This window comes from Mustela lutreola, chromosome 6 (assembly GCF_030435805.1).
Source record: "Mustela lutreola isolate mMusLut2 chromosome 6, mMusLut2.pri, whole genome shotgun sequence".
Taxonomy (NCBI): Eukaryota; Metazoa; Chordata; class Mammalia; order Carnivora; family Mustelidae; genus Mustela; species Mustela lutreola.
In genome coordinates, this window is record NC_081295.1 from 49,288,500 (window position 1) to 49,316,094 (window position 27,595).

General features: G+C 36.1%; 1 protein-coding gene across 6 annotated transcripts in view; it reads right to left on the reverse strand.

The window, feature by feature from the left end:
* Positions 1-26,558, reverse strand: part of TTK (TTK protein kinase) — a 42,861-nt gene extending 16,303 nt beyond the window's left edge. The window contains exons 1-13 of one of the 6 annotated variants that reach the window (XM_059177221.1): positions 26,479-26,558; positions 25,088-25,228; positions 20,576-20,798; positions 20,116-20,222; positions 17,720-17,863; positions 16,635-16,749; positions 16,405-16,477; positions 16,229-16,320; positions 14,719-14,809; positions 13,701-13,821; positions 9,045-9,193; positions 5,076-5,212; positions 3,593-3,719 (exon numbers count right to left, since the gene is read on the reverse strand). In XM_059177221.1, the coding sequence (XP_059033204.1) occupies positions 3,593-3,719; positions 5,076-5,212; positions 9,045-9,193; positions 13,701-13,821; positions 14,719-14,809; positions 16,229-16,320; positions 16,405-16,477; positions 16,635-16,749; positions 17,720-17,863; positions 20,116-20,222; positions 20,576-20,798; positions 25,088-25,226 (1,518 nt within the window). In that variant the 5' untranslated portion in view covers positions 25,227-25,228; positions 26,479-26,558. The other 5 variants (XM_059177225.1, XM_059177222.1, XM_059177224.1 and 2 more) reach the window with 5 other exon arrangements.
* Positions 26,559-27,595: the final 1,037 nt, after the last annotated feature.

Below are 27,595 nucleotides of genomic sequence, written 5' to 3' on the forward strand. Positions count from 1 at the left end.
TTAAAAGATTTTATTTATTTACTTGACAGAGAGAGTGCCTGCAGAGGCAGGGGGAGCTGCAGAGGGAGAGGAAGAAACAGGCTTCCCACTGAGTAGGGAGACTGACTCAGGACTTGATCCCAGGATGGGATGTTCAACTGCCACCCAGATGCCCCCACTTCTTTTTTTAAAAAATTGTTTTAAATTTAAGTGCAGTTGGCATACAATGTTATATTAGTTCACCTGTACGTTTTAGAAATGTAAAAAGATTTAAGATCTCTTCCAATATACAAGCTATTACTTTTCACCTTATTCTTTTTTCTTTTTTTTAAATTTATTTGACAGCCAGATCACAAGTAGGCAGAGAGGCAGGCAGAGAGAAAGGAGGAAGCAGGCTCCCCGGCGAGCAAAGAGCCTGATGTGGGGCTTGATCCCAGGACCCTGGGATCATGACCTGAGCTGAAGGCAGAGGCTTTAACTCACTCTGCCACCCAGGCACCCCATTTTCCTTTTTCTTATAAAAACTCTTTACTTACATAAAAAAACAATTATATCTATATTCTTTCTCTTCATTTAGCATTACAGTGTAAAGAAAGCATTATACTAAGGTGCTTAAAGCTCCAGAGTCAATCAGACAAATGCAAATTTCAGCAATGCCCTTTTTCTGCTGGGTGACCTTCAACATGTAAGTTAATCCGAACTTCAGCATCCACTTCAGCAAACTTCTTGCTCCTGCCCTAGTGCAACATTCCCCTTCTTTCCTTCCTGTACACTAGAGCTCTCTGCAGACCTATAAATGCTTTGCACCAATGGAATGCAATGGAAGGAGTCCTTCCAAGCTGACAAGGAAGCTAAAGACACAAGAGCACATTATTAGCTGATTAAGTTGAAACAAGTTCTGAAAAAAACCTCAATTTAACCAAGTCCTGCTTTAGATCCCCAAATGTTAGAATTCCCCTGTAATCTTCTACATAATATAAAAGATAAGGATATTAATTTCTTTAACCTCTAGGATTAAAAAACATTGTTGAGTCATGAAGTATGTTTTCTTTTCCCTTTTTCTTAAAAAAAAGATTTATTTACTTGTCAGAGAGAAAGAGAAAGAGCACAAGCAAGGGCAGTAGCTGGCAGAAGGAGAAGCAGGAGCAAGGAGCCTGATGTGGAACTCGATTCCAGGACCTTGGGATCATGACCTGGGTGAAGGTACATGTTTAGCTGACTGAGCCACCCAGGCATCCCTGAAATATGTTTTCTATAAGAAGGCGTTAGGCTTTGAAATATGTACCTGTTATTTTCCATTAAGTTACAATTTTACCAAGGTTTTTCACTACTTTCTCCTGCCCCTCATCCTTTTTGGAAAATCCTCTCATATCTAAACTAGGAATTTCTGAGAGGGAAAAAGGCAGTTCAGTGTTTCTTCCCCCTAACTGCTGAAACTGCTGACAGTTTTTAAAGTAAAGTAATTCTGTCTTATTTGATTCAATACATGTGGAGCTCAGTTTCCTACATAGGTCATTCCACATCTCCCTTAGTCCATCCTCCTCACTGTGGCCAGAGTAATTTTTTCAAAATGCAGATAAAATCACTTCACTTACCTGCTACTTACTATTGCACAGCTTCATATCCCTCTCAGAGTAAAATTTAAAGAGCCCAGCAGAGGAGTATCTGGGTGGCTCAGTCGATTAAGCATCAGACTCTTGATCTCAGGGTTGAAAGTTTGAGCCCCAGGTTGGGCTCCACACTGGGCGAAGAGCTTGCGTACTTACATACTACACACATAAATAAATAAAAATAAAGGTCCCAGCAGAACCCTAAGGATCACCTCAGGTGCTCAGCCTGAGCTCTAGCCACACTCTAGCCCCTTTTCAGTTTCTTCCTGACACTGGCCTTTTCTAAAAGGCTCTTGGCAACTTCACTTGACCATAATTTGACTTGTAGGTATCAACTCAAACAGGATCTGACATGAGTAATAGCTCAATATATGTATTTTGAATCAATGTATATAGGCAAACCTGATCATCTTTCTTTCTTTGTAATTTATTATTTTTTTTCAATCCCCAGAAAACTATTCCTCTTGGGGCACCTGGGTGGCTCAGTCAGTTAAGTCAATTTAACCGACTGAGCCACCCAAGTGCCCCTCCCTTAAAAAAAAAAAAAAAAAAGATTTATTTAATTATTTATTTGATAGAGAGATAGAGAGAGAGACAGTAAGAGAAGGAACAGGAGCAGGGAGAGTGGGAGAGGGAATAGCAGGCTTCCTGCTGAGCACAGAGCCAGGATCTTGGGTTCATGACCTGAGCTGAAGGCCAGATGCATTTATAACTGAGCCATGGAAGTGTCCCCCTTTTTTGTTCTGTTTAAATTGTAAAATATACGTAACAAAGAATTTGTATTTTAACCATTTCTAACATACAACTCAGTATCATTAAGATTAAGTATATGCACAGTGTTGTGCAAACATTACCATCATCCATCATCTCATACTGGAACTTTATACCCATTAAACAGTAACTCCCCATTCCTGCCTCTTTCTAGACACTGGTAACCACTGTTCTTCTTTCTGTCAGCTAAATTTTTTATCTCTTAATTTGAAATAGCTAATTACCTGTGTGGTTTTTTGGTTGTTGTTCTTTTTGGCTGTTTATTTAAATAAAAATTGCTACTAACTTTTATTATTCACTAAGTAGCAGATGCTTTTGTAAGTTACATATATATTAATTAATTCAATCTTCAAAATTATCCTATAGGGGGGCGCCTGGGTGGCTCAGTGGGTTAAAGCCTCTGCCTTCGGCTCAGGTCATGATCTCAGGGTCCTGGGATCGAGCCCCACATTGGGCTCTGCTCAGCAGGGAGCCTGCTTCCTCCTCTCTCTCTGCCTGCCTCTCTGCCTACTTGTGATCTCTCTCTGTCAAATAAATAAATAAAATCTTAAAAAAAAAAAAATTATCCTATAGGGTAGGCGGTTTTGTGATTCCCACTTTATATATGATGAAATGGCCACAGAAAATTTAAGTAACTTACAAAAGTTTACACAGCTGGTAAGTAGTGAGACCAAGATTCAAGGTCAGAAAGTCTCCCTTCAGAGTTCAAGCTTTCTACCAGTATTAAGCCACCTCTCAGTTATTAGAAATTAATTTTAGTATTGATATCAGGAGTGTTTTTTCTTTAGATGGCAGTACAATTGCTTCAGTAACAAAAAATTTCCTTTTTTTTAAATAATTACTTTATATTTTAGTAGCATCTTATATTGCTATTTTGATATTCTTGAAAACTTACCTATACATCAATCAGCCAATGATAAGGCTGTTCAGTAATAGCAGACTGAAATAGTGAAATGGAATAAAAAGCAACCTCAAATACAAGAGAAATTTTATCTAGCTCTTCACCTGGATTTTTGGCCTAGTTAATGAAAAAAACTTCATTTGTTTCTTTAATAACTAACCATTAAGTCACAAGGCATCCTTAGGAGGATATTAGAAAAGAGTTCTACCTCATAGAACTAAGAATGGAAAAGTTCTTAAAGCTATTCCTAACAACTAGTTGCTGGGAAAATACAATCTTTGGACTTGATCATACATTAATCATATACCATCATAAATAAAGCTTATCAAACCTGTAAAGTTTGAAGTGGAGTAACAGGTATTTGTTGCTGTTGCTGCTGGAAATAGGCAAGTTGGCTATAAGGTGTTGACAACTGACAAGCAGGTGGAAAATCATTCTTTACAACTGGAGTTCTAAAACTAGGAAAGATACAGTTTTAGTTTAAAACATTCAAATTGTAAAAACAAGATTCTGATTCAGTTTTTGTATGATTTCAAAGATACACATAAACAAGTGTATTAATCAAACAGAATCCAGGTCAGTTTTCATAATATAGTTAAATTAATTATTCTAGGTACACCATCACTAGAAATTTTATTTGGGGGCAATTCTTTCTGAAAGTAATTTTTTACCCCTAGACAAGAAATTCTTACTAGTAAAATCAGTCAGATGATATTTAAAATATGGAGTTGGGGTTACTTAATAAGAATTTGGCCAAGGCATACATTAGCCTATGGATGGTCATAGAGTTTATGAGTACATTTTAATAATCATGTTCTATTAACAGCTTCCTAGAAATATCTAAAAGCCAATAACAACAGAGGAGTTTGGTTTTTGAGCTTAAAGCTGTTGAGTTCACATTTGTGCTCACTATTCACTGCCACATCCTCAACACCTAGAATGGTGCTTGGCATGACGGAATTCTACAAAAATTTGTAGACAATAAATAACCTAACTTCACAAAAAATAACTTACATCAAGATTCTAGTTAGCAGCTATTTATAAAATATTCCAAACTATAATAAAACAAGGTAATAAATAGCAAAACTGTATTAAATCCGTAAGACACCAGGCTATAAAACCTCATTTATAAGGCCAGTTCTAATTAAGATCAAAGAGTACATTGTGAAAATGAAAAGCAAAAGGCATCATGGACTTAAGTTATTCTCTAAGACATTAAAAATATATTAAAAATATGCCCACAAGCTGAGTGATATGATGTGCCACATTCCATTATTTCCTTTCTTTGAAATATCATTAACTTGCTTTTGTGATATCCTTATTTCCTGTCAATCACCACTGACCATCCAATTTCTTCACACATCCCTCATTCCCATCTGCCCAAGTCTTTTACTTTAGAACACCCTCAGTACTGAGTGAACTACATAACCAACCTCTTTCAGAAACTATCACATACCAATGAACATCTCCTTTGCTATAAAATGTACCTATCCTTTATCCAGTCTAAGAATGCTAATCTTCAAAATATCTCTCTCAGTAATAGACAGCTATCCATGTAGCAATGCAAATTATCAAGAAGTTTTAAATATTTAGAGTATTTATAGACTGTAGGAACAGATTATAACAGACTTTCAGAACAATCCTTAAAGATGTATTGTAGTCATCTTCCCCTCCCCTTTTACAGATGGAAAAACTGATGCTCAGAAAAATAACAGAAGTTTGAAAACTTTTTAACAGAGCAGGATTCAACTATAGATTTGGCCCTGAGGCCCATGTTACTTCTATTGTGCCAAACCAAGCATCAAAGGCATTACCAGCTCATGTAATCATCCAACGCACTGCTACTGGGTGTTTTACAAACAGATTTTGGATCAATCCATTTAGGTGCTGATATTGGTGGTGACTGCTTTGAAACTGAAAATGCAGGTTGCTCAAAAGTTGTTTGTTTCTGCTAAACCAAAATAAAAGAACATCACAACTTAGAGTTTTTAGTCACCTGTTGAATTGTTTTACAAACAATATAACTTCTAAAGGAAAAATAAAAATACGAAATATACAAGGTTGCTAAAATAAGTAAAACAAATGTATTCCAGAATTCTAGTAACTTTTCAGTATAGCTCTCTTACTCTAAATTCCAAAGCCTATTATATTTTCCGCAAAGGGATTACAAGTAGAGGGAAGGCACACAGTATTGTTTAACAAAACAGGATCTAATACCCTTTGCCATCAGGGCTACTGTAACCGTTACTGAACTTTTATCATCTAAATAAGTACTCTGTACTTCTGAAAACTGGTCTTTCTGTAACTAATAAAACCACAGTGTATGGGAATGGGTAGCTGAGGTGAAATTAAAGAAATGGTCATGAGAGAGGACAGAGTTATGAATTTGAAGTAGAGGAAGTGATCCAGAGGCTAATATCTTCAAGGAATGATGGGGAGTCACTAGGATGTTCAGAGATGATAGCAATGAGCAAGGAACAGATTGGTATATCCAAAAAGCAGAAACAGTCTGGACATAGCTACAGGGAGTTTCTAGCTATAAGGTCAGGTGTGAGACAAAAACACTCTACTTGAGAGGGCTTCTGGAGAAGCAGGGACCTCAGGAAATCACCTAGTTTCTTTTGCTTCTTTTCCTAAGCTTGCTTTTCATTGGTTTTCAATATGTTTACAAGAGTATACAATCATTAGCACTATTTAATTACAGAACATTTTCATCCTTCTAAGAAATTCTGTATCCATTAGTGGTCACCCTCCATTCCCCACTCTTCCCAGTCTCTGGCAAATACTAATCTACTTTCTGCCTCTAAGGATTTGCCTATTCTGGACATTTCTTATAAATGGGATCACTGAATAGGTGGTCTTTTGTGATAGGGTTTCTTTCACTTATTTAAAGTTCATCCATGCTGTAGCATTTATTAGTACTTCATTATCTTTCATTGTTGAATAATAAATTGAAGTAATTAACTTAGAGTACCACATTTTATTTATTCACTCACCAGTTGATGGATATTCAAAGTTATTTTCAACTTGGGTAATTATGAATAATGCTGCTATGAATACTCATGCACAAGTTTTTGTGTGGATCTAGATTTTTCAGTTTTCTTGAGTATATACTTAGAAGTAGAATTGCGAGATCATATGGCAACTCTATGTTTAAACTTTTGAGAAACTTCCATACCATTTTCCAAGTTATTGCACTATTTTACATTCTCACCAGCAATGTATGAAGGTTCTAATTTATCTGCTTCCTCAGCAACATTTGTTATTGTCTCTTTTTAATTATAGCCATCTTTGTGGGTATGAAGTGGTACCTCACTGTGGTTTTGATTTGCATTTCCCTAATGACAAATAAATGGTTTTGAGTCTTTTTACCATGCTATTGACTTTCAAATTTCAAAAAGAAAGGTGTTATTTCAGATGATCCGTGATTTAAACTGTCACAATTTTTCCCATTTAATATCATCTATTTCAGTACTTAGATCTTTAATAAAGTAAGATAAAGATGGTGTTGGGAAAACTGGACAGCAACAAGCAAAAGAATTAAACAACCACTTTTTTGCACCATATAAAAAAAATTAACTCAAAATGGATTGAACACTTAAATGTAAGACCTGAAACCATAATACTTCCATAAGAAAACACAGGCAGTAAGCTCCTTGATGCCAGTCATGGCAAGGATTTTTTTGGATCTGACACCAAAAGCAAAGGCAAAAAAACCAAAAATAAGTAAGTGGGACTATATCAAACTAAAAAGCTTCTGCATAGTGAAGGAAATCATTAACAAAATGAAAGGCAAATCATCAGAATGGGATAAAATATATGTAAATCATATATCTGATAAGGGGTTAATATCTAAGATATATAACGAACCCCTATAATTCAAAAGCAAAAAAAGAAAACAGTCCAATTAAAAAATGGGCAAAAGATGTAAATAGATATATAGACATATTTTTCCAAAGCCATATAGATAGCCACTAAGTAAGTAAAAAGATGATTAACACCACTAACCATCAGGGAAATACAAATCAAACTACCTCACACTTGTTAGAATGACAATTATCAAAAAAGACAAGAAATAACGAGTATTTGCAAAGATGTGGAGAAAAGAGAATTCTTGTGCACTATTTGTAGGAATGTAAATCAGTGTAGTCACTATGGAAAACAGTAGAGAGGTTCCTCAAAAAATTAAAAATAGAACTATCTTACACCCAGTAATTCCACTTCTGGGTATTTATCCAAAGAAAATGAGACACTAACTTGAAAAGATACATGCCTCCCTATGTTCACTGTAGCATTATTACTAGCCATGATATGGGAACAACCTAAGTATTCCTCAATGGGTGAATGGATAAAGAAAATGTCTCTCTGTCTCACACACACACACAGAGGAGTATTATTAGCCATTCAAGAGTGAAATTTTGCCATTTGTGACAACACGGATGGATACTGATGGAATTATGTTAAGTGAAATAAGCCAGACAGAGATAGACAAATACTGTATAGTAACACTTATACATGAAATCTAAAACAAATAAACAAACAAAAAAAACCCCAACCTCATAGATAGAGAGCAAATTAATGGTTGCCAGAAGTGGGAGTGGGTGGCAGACGAAATAGGTGAATGGGGTCAAAAGATACAAAGGTATCTCCAGTTACAAAATAAATGTTATTAAAATATTAGGTATAGCATGTTGACTATGGTTATTAGTACTATATGCATCCTTGAAAATTGCTAAGGAAGTAAATCTTGTAAGTTTTCACAAGAAAAAAACTGTATAGCTGTATGGCTACAGATATTAACTAAACTTATGGGGATCACTTCATAATACATATCATTAGGTTGTATACCTGAAACAAATGTTATATATGTCAATTATATCTCAATGAAAGAAAATATAAAAATACTTATTTTTCATAAAAGTATATCTATAGTCACATGTGATGGATTTATTATTGTTATTTTTAATAAGTTAATAAATATTTAAAAAATGTCTGTTTTATTTTCTAATACAGTAAAAACAGATAAATATAACCTACACAAACAAAAGCTCTTTAAGGGCCTTGTATAAAGAGGACCCCAAGACCAAAACATGTTTGAGAAACACCGAGTTGGAATATAACTGAAAATAAAGAGAAGTATAGCCATGGACTATAGGTATGGCTCTCTAGTAACCTACCAGATCATTCTTTCTGAAATGACCTCTAGCCTTTGGGAATGATCATTCAACCTGTTATAAATTCACATACATTGTCTAGTCTATATTTTCCTATTTTATCCCTGGGGATCACAATAGGAAATTGTCAAATACTTTGGCACAGCATTGCAAGAGTTCAGGGATCAGCATACTGTGTTCTTTAAAGCACAAGAAAGTAAACATTTGAGGCTTTCTGAGACAGATGGCTTCTGATACAATGACTCAACTCAGTTTTTATGGTTTAAAAGCAGCCATAGATAGTAATAAATGGCATGGCTGTGTTCCAATAAAAGTTTTTTATAGACAGGCAGGAACCAGATTTGACCCATAGGCTGTAGTTTGCTGACCCTTTGCACCAGTTTACCAGAAATCTAGAAACACCACTGAAAATAAGACTTTAGCTTACTATCCACTTTTACTGCATCTGTGACTGTGAATCATCATTGTTTTGTGAATAATAATAAGAAAATCCTCTAAATTATTTCACTAACTATGGTACATAAGGATTTAATAAAATAAGAAAACATTTCACATGATCATCCACATTATAAATAACAGCAATGCTATACTTGAGAGGAAAAGAATTACCTCTGTATCAACTTTTCGGGCTATCTCCTGAATCTGCCACTGATTTGAAGATGCAGCAGCATTGTGGTTTACACATTCTGGCTTTCTCATAGACTGCCACTGTTTTTGGTTACTCTCTGGAACCTTTGGTTCATGATGTTCCTTAGTTTCTGAAATTGCATTTGCGGTTATTATCAATAAAAGGAAAGGGTTTCTGATAATAACAAGATTAAATCTGAGCTACATAAGAACACGTTACAAACTGTATTAGCACTTTGCTCTTAATAACAAGGAGAGAAACTAAAAACTTAAAACTAGCTGCTGACAATTTGCCTTTAATAAATCAATTTTATTAAGTGCCACACAACCATCTTCCTAAGCTGTTATCTAGAGCTTTAACAGAAACGATTCTGAATTTAAATACTTCTAGTCTTCACGAGAAAACACCAAATAAATAAGTAAAAACTTAAAAACACATATACATCATAAGGTCTCACTAATAAAGAGAAGCCAACCCACTACTTTAAAGACCTCCAGTTGTTTTTTTTGTTTTTGTTTTTTTTAATTTTAGGGGCGCCTGGGTGGCTCAGTCGTTAAGTATTTGCCTTTGGCTCAGGTCATGATCCCAGGGTCCTGGGATCGAGCCCCACATAGGGCTCCCTGCTCAGCGGGAAGCCTGCTTCTCCCTCTCCCATTCCCTGTGCTTGTGTTCCCTCTCTTGCGGTCTCTATCTCTGTCAAAAAAAAAAAAAAAAAAAATTAATTTAAAAAAAAAAATTTTACCTTAAACTAGCCTGTTATCTTATTTTCTTAATGGTCTCCAAACAATAGAGCCTCAACAATATATTTAGTATTCTATGATTATCAATATTCATTCCTACCATGATAATAAATGCAAAAATTCTAAATAAATATTTGCAACAGATATACAATAGGGATAATGAATTATGACCAAGTTATGTTTATTCCTAAATGTAAAGTTTGCACAACACTTTAAATCAATTTAATTTGCCATAATAACAGGACTAAGAAGAAAAATACATGATCAAATCAAATGCAGAAAAAGTATTTGATAAAATTCAACACTCAGTCACAAAAAACTAATGATAATCTAAATAAAAAGCAAAATTCACTGTTTTGATATTTGATAGAGTAAGTACAAAAACCTACAGCAATTATCATGAAAGTAAAATATTGAAAGCTGCCCTCTAAAATAAGAAATGAGTTAAGATAGCCACTAACATCCTTCCTATTCATTGTTATGGTGTTAAGTGCAATACAGCACACACACACACACAAAATATGTTAAAAGAATTAGAAGGAAAAAATGTTATATTATTTTCAAAAAGCATGAAAGGATCCATAGAAAAATACTGGAATTATTCTGTAAATTTAGCAAACATTGTATCTAAAATCAATAACTAAAACCAGTTACATTTTTATATAACAGCAACAATGAAGTAGAGGATAAAAAATTTTTAAAAAGATCTTATCCATCAACACAGCATCAAAAAAATGTCAGCTATCTAGCAATAACTCTAGCATAAGATAAGAAAAATCTCCACGCAGAAAATGATTCTCGATGATATTTTAAACACTACTTGAATGAATGAAGGAATATGTCATGTTAATAGATGAGAAAACTTATCTGTTAAGATGTCAACCTATTAGGGTCTTCGTCAAAATCCCCTTTTTTACAAAATGGCATCTGTTAGATTCTAACATTATTATACGGAAATCTAAAAGGCTTAAATAGTTGATACAGCCTCAAAGATGAACGAAGTTGGAAGAATTTACAACTGACAGATATACTTATTGCAGTAATTAAGAGAACACTGGCACAAAAATAGATAAAAAGAACTATGAAACAAAGAAGACTCCAAAGCCAAATATCACACACAGGATCACCTAATTTATAATTCTCTGAGGGAAAAGAGGGTCTTTTCAATAAATGATGCTGGACTGACAGGATATTCACATGGGAAAAAATACAACAGAATCCTGATACTTCCTCTTACACATACACAAATATTAAGTTCAGGTAGAACATAAAATTTCTATATAAATAGAAATATGTGAAAAGAAAAATGATAAATATGATATTTAAATGATAAATATATGAATTTAAATGATGAAAAATGATAATTCGTAAAATATATGGAAATATTACTACGATTTTAGAGTAGAAACAGATTTGTTTAAAGACAGGAAACACCACATAGGAAAAGATTGATAAATTAAAATGCATGATATTTAAGAATTCCTTTTCTGGGCGCCTGGGTGGCTCAGTGGGTTAAGCCACTGCCCTCGGCTCAGGTCATGATCTCAGGGTCCTGGGATCGAGTCCCGCATCGGGCTCTCTGCTCGGCAGGGAGCCTGCTTCCTCCTCTCTCTCTCTCTCTCTCTGCCTACTTGTGATCTCTCTCTGTCAAATAAATAATAAAATATTAAAAAAAAAAAAAAAAGAAAGAAAATTAAAAAAAAAAAAAAAAAAAAAAAAAAGAATTCCTTTTCTTAAAAAGTCTTCACTACATAATGGGAGAAGTTACTTGTAACACATCCATCCAACAAAGGATATGTGTCTAGATGATATAAATATCTCTTAGAAATCAATGAGAAAAAGAAAGAAAACCCCAAAAGAAAGATTGGCAAGAGATTCAAACAAGAACTTCACAAGGGGATATCCAAATGGCCAATAAACATAGAAAAACATGTTCAACATCGTAAGCCATCAGAGAAGTACAAATTAAAACCACAATAAGCTACCACCTAGTGGCATACAAATGTCTAAAATTAAAAACGAATAATAAAACAATTGGGACTAATATGGAGTTAGAGTAAAATAGCTGCTGGTCAAAGGCACAATCATTCTAGAATATGGTTTGGCACTATCTGCCACAGGTGGAACGTATGCACATCCTGTGATCCTACAACCCCACTCTTTGAATACACTCATATATAGGAATGAAATGCTATTTCACCGGGGCACAATTTTGTGACTATAAGTTTTACTATATAATAAAGTACTACTGGCACTGTGTAGGTAGGTACTCAACAAGCTTTTTTTTTTTAAAGATTTTATTTATTTATTTGACAGAGAGAGATGACAAGCAGGCAGAGAGGCAGGCAGAGAGAGGGGCGAAGCAGGCTCCCGGCTGAGCAGAGAGCCCGATGCGGAGATCGATCCCAGGACCCTGAGATCATGACCTGAGCCGAAGGCAGCAGCTTAACCCACTGAGCCACTCAGGTGCCCCTACTCAACAAGCTTTTATTGAAAAACATTAAATTAGGTGTCTGATTGGTACTATTAAGCATATTTGGGAAAAATGATTTTTCAGTAATACTAGTTTATAATAGATGTCATGAAAATTTCTTCCAAATATTAGAAATAGGAATCCCTTCTGAGTCAAAATAATGGCAAAAGAGACTATTCTAGGGTGATTAATAGTCCCGGTTTGTTAGGGACTGAGGGTTAATCTGATTTATGAAATTTCCAGGGCTAACACCAGGAAAGTCTCAGTCTGGAAACCAAAGAGTCTCAGCAAGCCTAATTTGTCCCAGTTTTCCTCCTCAGTCCAATTAAAAACATTCAAGTCAATCTGTCAGCTTTTGTTTGGACAAGAATCATCCAATTTGTGATCTTGTTAAAAAATCTTTATCAGTACTCTGATATCTAAAAAAAACAAAATTAAAAACAAAAACAAAAACAACACTTAAAGCCTGGTGTTGTCTATCTAGTCTTATCTCCCACTTCTATATGACCTGTTACAGTTTTTCACACAACTAGACTGTTTTTGATTCTTAAAATATTTTATTCTTTTGCTTTTGCTATTCCTTCCATCTGAAATATTCTATCACTGCTATTTCTTCCTATTTAAGCCCAAAGACTTCTTCATGTTTCTTTTCCCCCACAAAACATTTTCTTATTTATCCTAAACCAATTGGTCCTCCAGGTTTTTCCCTCTTCTGAATTCTCATAATATTTATTTATGTGGTTCTCATGACACTCTTTAAACTCTACACAGCATATTTATCAGTCTCTCTTCCATGCTGGATGGCAATCTCCTTGGGACCCTGTCTAATTCATTTATATACCCTTAGAACATTTATCATGTTCTTAGTACTCACATAGGGGAAAATCAAATGTTTGATAAAAAAGAGAGAACTGTTCTATAGATAATACAGCTTCTCTGTTTTTTCCAGAAAGTATTTGTCAAGCCAGCTGAGAAAACTAACTCAGCCCAATTGTACTTTCCCTCCATTCTTCTTTCTATGCACCTTTTAGGCAAATAAACTTATGTTGCTACAGAATTTAATACTTTTTCATACATTTATATAACTCAACTGGCATCAAGATAAAGGGATTTAGATATAGTCTTACAATGCAATTCTTAGATGGCTGGTCAACTTTCCCAAGCAACAAAGTGGTGCTCTTCTTTTATTTTTTTTTTCCCCTTTTTTAAAGATGTTATTTATTTGTCAGAGAGAGAGAGAGAGGGAGAGTATACAAGACGGAAGAAGGGGAAGCAGGCTCCTTGAAGACCAGGAAGCTCGATGCAGGACTCGATCCCAGGACCCTGGGATCATGACCTGAGCTGAAGACAGACACTTAACTGACTGAGCCAGCCAGGTGCCCCTAAAGTGGTTTTCTCAAGGAAGCTTAGTTTGTTTCTCTTACCTCCTAATTTTGTTAGAAGACTTGATTCAGTTTTATTCTTCAGGGTTACTGAATCAGTAATAAGTTCAGAACTCTTCTCATCTGACATCACAGTTTCCTTGGAATGGATATTTTGAATAGACTACATGAAAAGAATAAGATATCAAAAAAATAAAGTCTCATAAACAACAATACCACTAATTTGCCTTAGTTTCAAAATACTGAAGTCTCATCTATGTGAAAAGGTTGCTAACTAAATTATCTACTATCATCAGATGTAGACTCACACACCGAGAAAAGATTAATTTCTTTCATTATTGACTAGAGCATCAGGAATGGCCATAACCATAAATCTGGGTAATGTGTTTTCAATGGACATAATCAATTGTTAAAATACTCTCACTTAAAAAGAGAGATTGAAATTTTGAATCTAACATAAAACACGCCTCGTTATTTTGTTACTATGATTGTAATTTATCCCAAAAATGTTAATGAAAATTAAAATTTGTATAAGTCCAAGACTCTAAATCCAAAAAGTAAACTTAGGTAAAATAAGCATAGATCATGAAATAGAGGAATCACAAAAAATACAAATTGAAAAGACCTACACTGAGGTCAAGTAAAGTAAGAATAGTATAACCCCTAAAAATCAGTGCACCAGAGACTCAAGTTGTATCTTTAAATATACAAAGATACACCACATTTATTCTCATTGCTGTATGAGATGCCTTGTCAGATGATTAAAGACACCAAGAAACAAAAGTTGGGGGGAATGACTCCCCCAGCTCTTCCCAAACCAGGCCAACTAACCTGCTTAAACATACACATAATAACTGTTACTTCAAAGTTACCCCAGGAGATCACTGAACATTTTGCTACCACCTCAGTTTTGGAAGAACAGTTTAGGACTTCATTTCCCATTAGTAGTCCTATATCTCTTGGGCCTGCAGGAACACTGTTGGACCCTTTCCCCAGAAAAACTCCATGGATCCTGGATCAGTAACCCTTGCTCTATGTGAAGATCTTAAAATTAAAATACCTTTAAGTTTCTCAATTCACTGGAATCATTTCCACTTGATTTAGATCCAGGCACAATCATATCTCGGCGTTCTGATCCAGAGGTCTGTCTACTACACACAACAAAACAGTTTTAATACTTAACACGAAATTAATCTTTCCAGTGTTGTTTTATTTTTCAATTTTGAAGTTGTCTTTTTAACAATATGTACACTTCCTAAATGGAAAGATCTCTTGAAAAAAAAATTTTTTTTTTTAAATAGTATGATTATAATACAAATATAATGAAATTAGGTGCTGGGTAACGACACAAGGGATAAAAGTAAGTAGTACATCATTATGTGTTAAGTAACAGTTATAGCTAAGTATGCCTGTGGTAAAGGAGAATGGGATAGCAGTATGTAGGTCAAACTACACTCACATTGCAAATAGCCGAAGGACTCGAGTATAAGCCTTCCCACAGGCTTCCACAGTGCCTAGCCTTTAGTCTAACATAACAAACACAAAGAAAATGACTGGTTTGTTTTTGTTCTTATTTTTCTTTAGTGAGAGAAATTCTCCTTTATTCTTTAGCTAGCTGTTTGAAACGGAGACGACAAAAATCATCACCTAAGATTTTAGACAACCAAAATGCTCTCTTAATATCTATCCTTAGTCAAGCCCTAAGCATGACAGGATTTTAATTAAAGAGGATGCCAACTAAAAATAAGAGTTGTTCTTCTGAAGTTTATTTGCAAAATGGTTCTTTGGAATCCAAGGAGACTTTTCTAGCAGAAATAAGAAATCAAGAATGATTAGTCAAGAACAGACCAGAAAAGTTTCCTTAGCTAAGGTGGGTTACTAGATTCCCACTTCTTTTTAGGAGATAAACACTCAATTTGAAGGAAGGAGAACACATGGAATGGAATGAACAATATTTCATCATTACCCGCCCTTCTTCACCTCTTGATACCCTGGGCTCTGAAACAAATGAGTGAATCTGTCATCTTTCCCACTGATAGCAGCCTTTCTGCTTGAACTAGCTAGCAAAGAAATTGTTCTCGCCCTTGCTAAGACTTTCATACACATGAAGAAGAGATTCTTACCAGAGAGGCTATCCATAAGCAAATGTCCAATCATCAGGAATTTTTACCCAAGGGACATCTGCATAAACTTTTAAGCTTAATATTGACTTAATATTTTTTCTTCTGTGTTTCCTAATTTGTTAATCATTTCCTTAATTTTTTTTTCTTAGATTTTATTTTAAAGTAATCTCTATACTCAACATGGGGCTCATACGACCCTAAGATCAAGAGTCACATGCTCCACCGACTGAGTCAGCCAGGCACTTCCATTCTTTTAATTTTTAATGAGTGAAAAAGCAAAATAAAGTCATTCCTTTGTCCCTAGTAGCATTTAGAGACTTGGTAACCTTTAATACTAAATAAAAATGAAATCATAATTACTATTAGGCAATAAAAGACTTTGCATCCATTCGGTCATCAATCTTTTAAGTATTGAAAACAAACTACAATATTAAAATTCAAACATACCTTTTTGTAAAACTTGGTACAACTGAGCCATCGGTCTTCCCATAATCTGGGCTATTTAGAAGGTTAACTGGGACTCTTCCAAATGGGCATGACTAAAAATGTTTTGAAAGATTAAGTAACCAAGTAGGAAATAAACATATACCTTACTACTTAAGGCGAATTAAAAATTAACTTACCCTTTTAACTTTGTTTGTTTGTTTCAAGGGATTTCGATGACCTATCTCTGCATCTTGAGGGGGCAGGTTCTCTCTATAAAGAAAATACCCCAATTTTTAAAAGAATAATATTAACATAGGTATTTCTATTAATTGCTAATGTTACCACTGTAATATTAAAATATATATGCAGGTATATAAATAACGCAAATATATGGTGAGTATTTAAAAAACAGATTCAGTTTCCTTACCCATACAAAAACCTGGCTTTTGTAGGCTGTGCTCTGGAATCACAACTGACGTTCCTATTCTGTAAATGTCCAAGTGAACTGGGGAATGATTCTTGAGCAGTCAATACTGTAGATGCTGTAAAAAATGTTAAATTGTAATTAAATTCATAAAGATATAAGGAATACACAAAAAAGTTATCTCACAAATAAGAATATTTAAAAGGACAATTCATGGTAAACATCTGTCCTCAAGTAAGATATGCACACATGAAGATGTTATGAAGATAATTCTCTATATTTTGCAACTGATTCTTTTTTTTTTTAAGATTTTATTTATTTATATGACAGAGAGAGACACAGTGAGAGAGGGAACACAAGCATCGGGAGAGGGAGAGAGAGTAGCAGAACCGCCCTCTCCAACCCCAGGAGGAAGCCCGAGGCAGGGCCCAATCCCAGGACCCCGGGATCATGACCCAAAGTAAAAGGCAGACGTTCAAGCATCTGAGCCACCCAGGCACTCCACTTTGCAACTGATTCTTAATGACATACCTGTTTCCCAGAATAAAGGCACATTCCCTATTTCTAAAAATAGTCATTCTCTCGCTTAGATTGAATTGTTTTTAATGTATTACTAATGAGTTTGATTAGGGAGAAAAAAATTCCAAAAGGGTTAATATTTTGTTACTTCTAAAAGTCCTACCTCCTTTACATCTAAAATTTAATCTTAGATTTTGATCATTCAAAAATACCAAATACAGGGGTGCCTGGGTGGCTCAGTGGTTTAAAAAATACCAAATACAAAGATGGCATTTTTAAAAACATATTATCCTGGGGACACCTGGGTGGCTCAGTCGGTGAAGCATCTGCCCTCAGCTCAGGTCATGATCCTGGGGTTCTGGGGTGGAGCCCTGCATTAGGCTCCCTGCTCCCTCGGGAGTCTGTTTCACCCTCTCCCTCTGCTCCCCCTCTTCCCCACCCCACTTGTATGTGCACTTTTTCTCAAGTAAATAAAAAATCTTTAAAAATAAATAAATAAAACACTATCCTGTATTCTTTTTGCAGACAATCTACCACAGAAAAGTAATAGCACACATTAACACATTTACCTAATAAACTCTTCTTTTCCTCCTCTGAAAGCAGCTGCTTCTTTTGAAGGTTTAAATTTCGAATGGCAATTTCCAGCATTTCCAGTGGTACTGCTCCACATTCTACAGCTTTATGAAGAAGTTGTTTACTTTTTTTGAAATTACCTAACAAAGTAAAAAATAATTGTCATTTTAATGCAGCAATCTTTATTCCCCAAGTACTTATTCATCAGGACCTATCGAAAAATTTAAAAGGCCTAAGCAAAAATATTTATTCCAAGATTCATGTACCTTATTTCATAAGCAAATAATAGCAATTTCTCTTTTGATAATAATTCCTGTCAAATAGTTTACTTATAGAATATGTAATTAACATAATTATGCATTAGCTTTACCATCATTTTCCACTTTCAAAAGTAAAGAAATCTAACAAAGCAGTATAAAGTGGGGGCAGCAAAAACCAAATAAAACAGAAATTTAAGGAACTTACTAAAAGGGAAAACTTTTAAAAGTTTTTAAAGTCTAAGTCATAGATATTACTATAGTCCCAAGAACACCAATCTATTCCAGTAGAGTATAATAATTATGATTCATCACAACCTTTAGTTATTAAGGTCGACATCTTTTGCTAAAGGGAATCCTCTATCAAAAGGATTCACATTTTAAAAATAGCAAAGATTAGTCTTTAAGCTACCAGACTTAGCTATACCAACCCCAAAATGCAAAATAATTAAGACAACTATAATCATCTGACTACAAACAAATCAACAAATTTCCTTTCAACTGCAAACTTACTCAATATATTTTGTCTAGAATTTGATTTATAAATATCAAATGTATACATCATGGATCATATGGAATGTGTTATCAGAACTTATGAGAGCCACTCAGCTATGCTACACACCTGGCACTTTGGATATAAAAATGATTAAGAGATGGCCTATAGTTTCTGAGAGTTTACAAATTTTAAGACTATAAATATATCTGATAGTGGCTAAGTATACATTTATTCAGAGTTGTGGTATTTCAGGATTTGAACATTTTAGGGCAGCAAAAGAAGAAAGGCAGGCTAGATAAGAACTAGTAATTAGGGAGCTTAATAAGGTCATAGACCCCTTTGAGAGTTTGGTGGAATGTCCTCCAACACTACAAAAATATACATACACACCAAACTACACATAGGTTTTCAGAGATGTGCTTATTTCCTGAAAGCCTATTCATAACCTTGTTCAAAATAATCACAATTTTGACCATGAGGCCACTACTACATTGCAATGATAAAGTTTCCTTTTTACAGATAAATTGAGATTTTCAATATTTATGTATCTAAAGATATAAAATTTATAGTTGCTGTTGATAGGCCATAATACTTCAACAAATGTTTTAAGTAAAATGAAGAAAAGAAAGACAGTATTAAAGGTCTGGCCAAACTACTCTAATAAGCAAGAATTAATCAATTTTCCTAGGCAAAAAGGGAATGATTGTTTTTTAAAAGTCACCTGACAATACACAGGATGGATTAGAGATAATTCAGATAACTAGGACTCAGAAATACTGTAAATAAGTAAAAGTTCAGGGTTTCAAACGATTTCCTGAGGTTTTTTTGTTTTGTTTTGTTTTATTTCCTGAGTTTTTATAAGGCTTTTCTCTAACCTCAATCCTAGGAAATACACTCCAGTGACTGAGCCCTGCTTTGAGCACCATGATGGGGATTCTGGCTGAGTCAGAAACACATTAACTAATAGTGATGTGTGTATTACAGGTAGTAAATGGGATCAGGATTAGAGCAGAGGGAAAATTAGGAGTATGTGGCTAGAGGGCTGGCTGAGCCTGGATCCAAAAGCCCCAGAAAATAAGAAAAAGAAAAAAGAATAGGTAGGCTAAAAATGTCTGAAGAAGAAATTGCCATGGTTCTATCCATAAGTCCAAGACTATGCAAGAATCAAATAAACAAGAAACAAAAGCTTCTACAGCAGTTTGCTTTTCTTTTTAATTAAAAAGGGAAAGTACCAATTAATGCTACAGTTTTATTTTGCTATATATTTTGGTAGTATGAAACCATAGCATAAGCAAAGTTTATCTAAGTGCTAACTTAAATATCTGATATCCTTTTATCACACAAGTATTCAGTGAAAAAGTCACTTTCTTTTGGACATTTCCTGAATCTAATTAATTGCACAAATACGATGTTCATACTTATTTCCCTGGATTATGCCTTACAAGTAGAAAAGATAGTATAACAAATATTCTCTGCATTTACACTTTGGTGGCATTCTTCCCCCATATTCTCATCTGACCAACTTCAATGCCTTTTGTCTCAAATTTCCCACTTCATATGTATGATTTAACATTACAATGTGAGTTACAGCAGGAAGTTATCTATTACTTAAAATTTGGACTTGGCGTTTTCAAATTACCTTGTGATAGTTCAAATTGTGCAAAAGATACATGCACAAAAGCAAATTTCTTGCAGTTTGCTTTGGCCATCTGAAAGTAGTCACGGGCATCATCTGGCTCCTGAACACTATAATAAAGATTTTAGAGTCAAATATTAAGAAAAAGGATAGAGCTACTTAAGTTTGATATTCCTCATTCAATTTTCCAAGGACATGGGATATTGTTTTTTTCTGTGTGTAAAATTAAATACTAATAAGTTAGTTTTTATAATCTTTTTAGGCAGAGACCAGAATATTTAACTTTTGTGGGAATATGTACATAGTAAATAGTTTACAATACTCACTTGTTAATTACAAACAAAAGCATTTGGTTAAAAAATACTAATTTTCTTACAATTGATACTGACATATTTCTTTTATAATGTAGTTACGTGCTATGTAATTTAGTTAGTTAAATGTAGTTTAAAAAGTGAATACTTACGCTTTTAATTCAGCAAATCTCACTTGAATTTGAGCAAAACTCTCATTTTGGCCATATTTATCTGGAGGAAGTGCTTCAATTGCCTGACTGTAACGACCAATCAATTTATTTAAAAGAGCATCATTTAGGGGGACACTGTTTTTCTCTAGTTTCAGCAACAAATTCAACCAATCCTCTGGGTTGTTGGCCATCATCATAATTTGGTTAACAGTTCCCGAGTTATCTGAGTAAAAGGAACAAAATATACCACAACAAATTGCACTTTCCTTTCTTTCTTTTTTTTTTTTTTTAAAAGATTTTATTTATTTATTTGACAGACAGAGATCACAAGTAGGCCGAGAGGCAGGCAGAGAGAGTAGGGGGAAGCAGGCTCCCTGCACTTTCCTTTCAAATGAGTTAATAATTTACATTCTCAGTATTAATGTACATAAGCTCCTTAAAACACTTTAAAACTTTAACAATTCATATAAATATAAGCAACTTATTTACTGAATGTATGTCGTTATAAGAGTTTATTTTACTACTAAAGTTACATGTTTTGAAGGAAAGAGAAACTTTGGAAATAAGCTTTTTTATAAGTATATTTTAAAAGACCGTATGTAGTCCAAGAAATTTTTATGGTCTAGCAGCATAATTCTATTTCAGCCCCCTAACTATCCAAAGAAAACCTAAGCCTCTCCTACCACCACCTGTAACAACTTTGTTAGAAAATTCTTCATCAGTGACTTCTTCATTAAAAATTTTAAAAACTTATTGCCCCATTCCTAACATAATCTTCCTTACAACCTCATCCATCCAACATTATCTCCATATACCTCAAACTTACCTTTAACCCAATTAAACCCAATTAAAATTTTAAAATTAAAACCAATTTATAAAAGTTAAGTAACTGGTATGGTTATTTTCTTCTCCAAGCTACCCATCTTTCTCCATTATTTTCATTGTAATTATTATTTTTTTTACTTTCTTTACTGTCAATTTTTTTTTAAAGACTTTTATTTATTTGACAGAGAGCACAAGTAGGCTGAGAGGCAGGCAGAGAGAGAGAGAAGCAGGCTCCCTGCTAAGCAGAGAGCCCGATGTGGGGCTCAATCCCAGAACCCCAGGATCATGACCTGAGCTGAAGGCAGAGGCTTAACCCACTGAGCCACCCAGGTGCCCCATGTCAATTGTTTTAAAAAGACAAACTGAATTAATGTCATTCTCTTGTTCAGGATATTTTAGTCATTACTAAACATTATTAAATTCAGATTTCCCAAAGAAACGATCCTTCTTTCTATAAGTTTCAGTTGCCTTCCATAAGGGCAAAATCTTTGCTTTTACAAACAAAATTAGTGTTTCTGCTTTTTACTAAAACATAACATACTCATTACTTTGCTTTATTTTCAATTTAATCTGGCCTGATATTAATTTCATTTTCCTTTTTTTTTTTTTTTTTAACCTCACTTCCATTGAGCTCCTAACAAATTTGCCTGCAAGAGGTCTAAAAAAACCACTCTGTGTTGGAACCAGAAAAAAGACTGAATAGCCAAAGGAATGTTAAAAAAGAAAACCAAAGCTGGTGGCATCACAATTCTGGACGTCAAGCTCTTTCACAAAGTTGTAATCATCAAGACAGTATGGTACTGGCACAAAAACAGACACAGAGATCAATGGAAAATAGAGAACCCAGAAATGGACCCTCAATTCTATGGTTAACTAATCCTACTCAACAAAGTAGGAACGAATATACAAGAAAAAATTCTCTTCAACAAATAGTGTTGGGAAAATTGAACATGCAAAAAAATGAATGGTTTCTTACACCATACATAAAAATAGACTCAAAAAAAAAAAAAAAAAAAAAAAGACCCAAAAGTGGATGAGAGACCTAAATGTGAGAAAGAAATCCCATCAAAATCCTAGAGAACACAGGCACCAACCTCTGTGCCCTCGGCCATGGCAACTTCTTGCTAGACTTGTCTCCAAAGCCAAGGGACAAAGGCAAAAAGGAACTACAGGAACTTCATGAAGCTAAAAAGCTTTTGCATAGCAAAGGATGAGGTCAACAAAACCAAAAGACAATGGGCAGACTGGAAGAAGGTATTTGCAAATGTCTTACCAGATAAAGGGCTAGTCTCCAAAATCTATAAAGAATTTATCAAACTCAAAACCCAAAGAACAAATAATCCAACCAAGAAATGCACAGATGACACAAACAGACATGTCTTCAAAGAAGACATACAAATGGCCAACAGACCCAAGAAAAAATGCCCCACATCCCTCGGCATCAGGGAAATACAAATCAAAACCATGATAAGACACCACCCCACACCTGTCAGAATGGCTAAAATGCACAAGTCAGGAAACAACATATGTTGGCGCGGATGCAGAGAAAGGGAAACTCTCTTACACAGTTGGTGGGAACGCAAGCTGGCGCAGCCACTCTGGAAAACAGTGTGGAGGTTTCCCAAACAGTTGAAAATGGAGCTAACCTATGACGCAGCAATTGCACTACTGGGTATTTACCCCAAAGATAAAAATGTGATCCAAAGGGGCACCTGCACCCCAATGTTTATAGCAGCAATGTCCACAATAGCCAAACTATGGAAAGAACCTAGATTTCCATCAACACACGAATGGATAAAGAAGATATGGTATAGATATACAATAGAATATTACTGAACCATCAAAAAATGAAATCTTGCCATTTGCAACAATGTGGATGAAACTAGAGGGTATTAATGCTAAGCAAAATAAGTCAATCAAACAAAGACAATCTCACCCATATGTGGAATTTAAGAAAGAATACAGGATCATAGGGGAAGAGAGGAAAAAATAAAACAAAAAGAATCAGAAGAGACAAACTATAAGAGACGCTTAATCATAGGAAGGGAAGCAGGCTCCCTGCCGAGCAGGGAGCCCGATGCAGGGCTCCATCCCAGGACCCTGGGATCATGACCTGAGCTGAAGGCAGAGGCTTTAAACCACTGAGCCACCCAGGTGCCCCTGTGTTAGTATTTATTTGATGCCAAACATATTTTACAGTGAAGTGTAGTGATTATATGAATTCTTGTCACCTAGAAACCATGGTTTTAATCTTTGGATTTCCCTCAATACTTACAATAATGTTTTATATCCCAGTTATCAATATATGATAAGTATTTACAGTCTTGAGTGAGCAAAGAATTTTATTTATTTTTTTTTAAAGATTTTTATTTACTTACTTGAAAGAGAAAGCATAAGAGAAAACACAAGCAGGGGAGCAACAGAGGAGGGAGAAGCAGGCTCCCTGCTTGGGGTTTGATCCCAGAACCCTGGGATCATGACCTGAGCCCAAGGCAGACCTTTAACCAACTGAGGCACTCAGGTGTCCTGAGCTAAGAATTTTAAATAAGGACCCATCTTGGTGCGCAAGATTTAACAGTATTTAAGTATACATAATAAAATACGGTAATATTCTACTAAGATTTTGCTTAACACCAAAATGATCATTTTCTAGGTTGTTTCAGTTGAATATGATCTACCATCATGACTAGATTTCAGGTTCTTCCACTTATTGTCAATCCCTCATTCATTTATCATCACTTAATAGTACAGATACAACAAATTTATCCAAAGGTCACTTCTCAAACAACCTCAGTAATTTGAAATATAGAGAGAATTACGCTCGGAGCTAACTGCTCATAAAGCTAGGGTATCAAACTTTGGGCAGTTTTGCTCATTCATCATCCAATAAAAATTTAAGTATCCATGACATCCCAGGCACCATTTCAAGCCCTGTAGATATAACAAAACATTAAAAATCATGGCTTCATGAAGCTCACATTCTAGTGGAGGAGACAGACAACAAATTCATGAGTAAATAAGATGCAAGGTGATTAATGCAATGGAGAAAAATAATACAGGGAAAGGATACACATGCTCACATCAGCAGGTTGCTATTTTAAATAAGTGAGTTAGGAAAAGCCTCACTAAGAGGACCTGTGAACAGACCTGGAAAAACTAAGAGTAGGTAGAGATCTCAGGAGTGGTGTTCAAGGCAGAGAGCAAAAACCAAGGAATTGGGATAGAAGCTGGTCTAGCGTATAGTACGAGAGATAGCAGGGAAGCTACTGTCGCTGGAACAGAGTAATAAGCAAAGGAGAACACAATTAAAAAGGAAGTAATAAGAAGATTCTCCACTATCAAAAATCGAGTGTTTGACTTTAAGTTTATACCATAATTTCATTAAGACTCATAACATTTGCTCAGTTTGCAGCAAAAAAAGAATGGAAAAAAACGGCATATCTACTGATGGTGGGGTATCAACAGAAATAACAGCTGACAATCGGAAGAGTTAAGAGCACACTATAAGTTTCCGTTTTTAAGAAAGCAGAAAATTGTGGCAACATTTCCACACGAAGGGGTAAAATATAAAGTATTTGTAGTCTAATCAGCAAGCAACAATTACTGAGAAAAATTACATTTATGAAATACAAGTGGTTACCACTTCATTCCTTTACCTTAGCAGGCACTCAAAGAAAAGGAACTCACCTGTAGTATCAGCAGAGACTTTATTCAAGCTTAGCTCATCAGTAAGGTCTTCATTTTTAAATTTATTTTTAATATCTCTCACTTTGTTCATTATTGAATCAATTGTCAATTCTCTGCCACTTAAATCCTCAGCCTCCATTTCTAAGGCCAAAAAAACCACAAACAAACAAACAAAAAAACTGAACTGGTCATCACTCCTTTCTACTAGCATTAAAGAAAAAAAAAAAAAAAAAGTGTTTCAACTAGCCTTTTAGAACCCAGAACACGAAATCTTCAGTTATGCAAACCCATCTAAAAGCAGATATTATGAGTAGCATTTGTGAAACTGTTCGTGACAACAACAGCACATCCTTGTAATTTGTCCAGCAAGGTTTCCAATAGATCCGATACACCTTTTCTTCCCAACGGAATTTCAATGAAGCCATTGCACAGCACAGAAATTGCTGTCTCTCCTTGCTTTCAAACTTTCCATTTTTCCCCCACGCTTTCCTTTCACTTTTTTTCCAGATTTATTTCCTCTGGGCCATCTGCAAATTCAAATTCAGTCTTTTTTTTTTTAATGTGAGGAAATGCTTGCTTGGATTCTGGTAGTGACACAGCGCCATAAAGAATATTTTTGATAATGAAAACCATTCCTTTATTCACCTACTGTATGTAAGCCTCCGCATTGCAAGTGCTTTCAAAGCGGAAAATATAGACATTATTGCCTTTTATTGATACATGGAATACCAGAAGGCTTGTTCTTATGCCTATCTGGCAGAATTTCGATTTGCTATCTTAATCATTTTAAAACCAAAAACCTACTGTATTCTTACAGCACCGAGCACTTGCTCATCTGCACGGTGGTGATGTTGCTAAGGGTCTGCAGTCATTCTTCCTGTCAATCTCAGGTTTGTGACTCGCAGACATTAACCCATTAGCCCAGGGTAACCGATATCAAAGCCGCCCCTGACCTCGAGTTTGACAATGAAAAGGGGCGATGAAGTGGGCACCTAGATACCGCTACTTGAAGTCAGGTTCAAAATGTAACCGTCAGAACGGCGTCACTGTCTCCTCTCCCTGTTCTAAAACACCAGGCAAGAGAGCGTGTCTTTTGCGAGACTTCATGTCCCCCAGTTTCTCCCCAGGTGCCCGCTAGGCCCTCTCTTCAGCGAGGTACACACCCACCTCTTGTTTCCTGGGTCCTCAACAAAATCCCCCTCACCGCCCTCTGGACTGGCGGAAGCAGCGAGACCTCCCCTCCCCCTTCAGTTCGTTTAGCCGCGCCCTACGTCTTCTACCAGGCTCGGACTCCTCTCCGCCTCGCCCTAACCACTCACCGACCCTCGCGGCTAAAGAGCCCACACACGGACTGCCGCCGTTCCTCGGTGTCCCCGCGAGGGAGAACTCACCGCCAGAAAGCGGAGTTGGGAAGAAAAGATGGAATCCAGACTCCTCGCCCCAAACACGTTTGAATCTCCCCGCCGCTATCGTCACGCCTGCCTATTGGTCAGTTGTAGTCACGTGGAAGCGTCTGCCGTAATAGGCTCGTGCGCGTCGGCCCCGCCCCGCCCCCTGCGGTCCGCCAGCTACGCCATAGAGGTTCCTGCGCTAGGATTCCACCCGGGCGGGGCGGGCGGTACCTGGGTGCCTGTATTTGGTGGGCGTTCCTGGGCGTGTCCCGGGGCGTTCCCAGGCCGGTTTTCCGGCACATTTCCGTTTAACCAGACGAAACTTTTGCCGGGGAGGGAGCCAGCCCTAGACGGAGCTACCTCGTGAGAGGAAAGTAGTGACGGGCACCGTTGCTCCCGGCATCAGGACCTAAAAGATGCCGTGTGAGTCGGCCCCTCCCGCCGCACCACCACCGGATTCCGTCCTTCGCCCTCCCCACTGCCCGCTTTAGAGAAGATATGGCAAGAAAGGTTCGTTCGCAGAGCTACCTTCAACTCTGCGACCTGCGCAAGAATCTGAGACCATTTTGTCCTTGAGCTGCCACTTGCGCCTTTTCGCTATCCTGAAATAAATAACTCCGCGCTTCGTCTCCAAGCCACGGCCCTCCCCTTTGTCAGAATTTTGTGCAGACTTCACAAGCCAGTCTGGATTGCAGCGGGCCTGATCAGCCCCCTCCCTCGGAATTCGTCCTATTCTGGAGCTCACGGAAAGGGTACCTCCCTAGTAATCCACCCTTGCTGGGCCTCTGCTGTTAGAGTGGCTTTGTGGTTCAAGGCAACACTTTTTCTTCTCTGCCAATCGAAGTCTTTGTTGTACCAGCATTAGGACATATGTGCTGTATGGTCCAACAGGCTGGTTGGTTTTGTGTTTGTGTAGGAAAGGAGCTACAGCTGTCACTCGTTTACTCCAAAGCTGTCCCTAGAGTCCTCGCACTTCCAGCTCTGGCTGGCCACTTAGCCAGCAAGAAAGCCTTTCCCCGCTTACTGCATCTTTCTATATCCACTGGCTATGAATTTTTATCTCAGCCGAACAGAATCGTCTTGTAGCATAGTTGGGTGATCGCCACCTTTACACGGT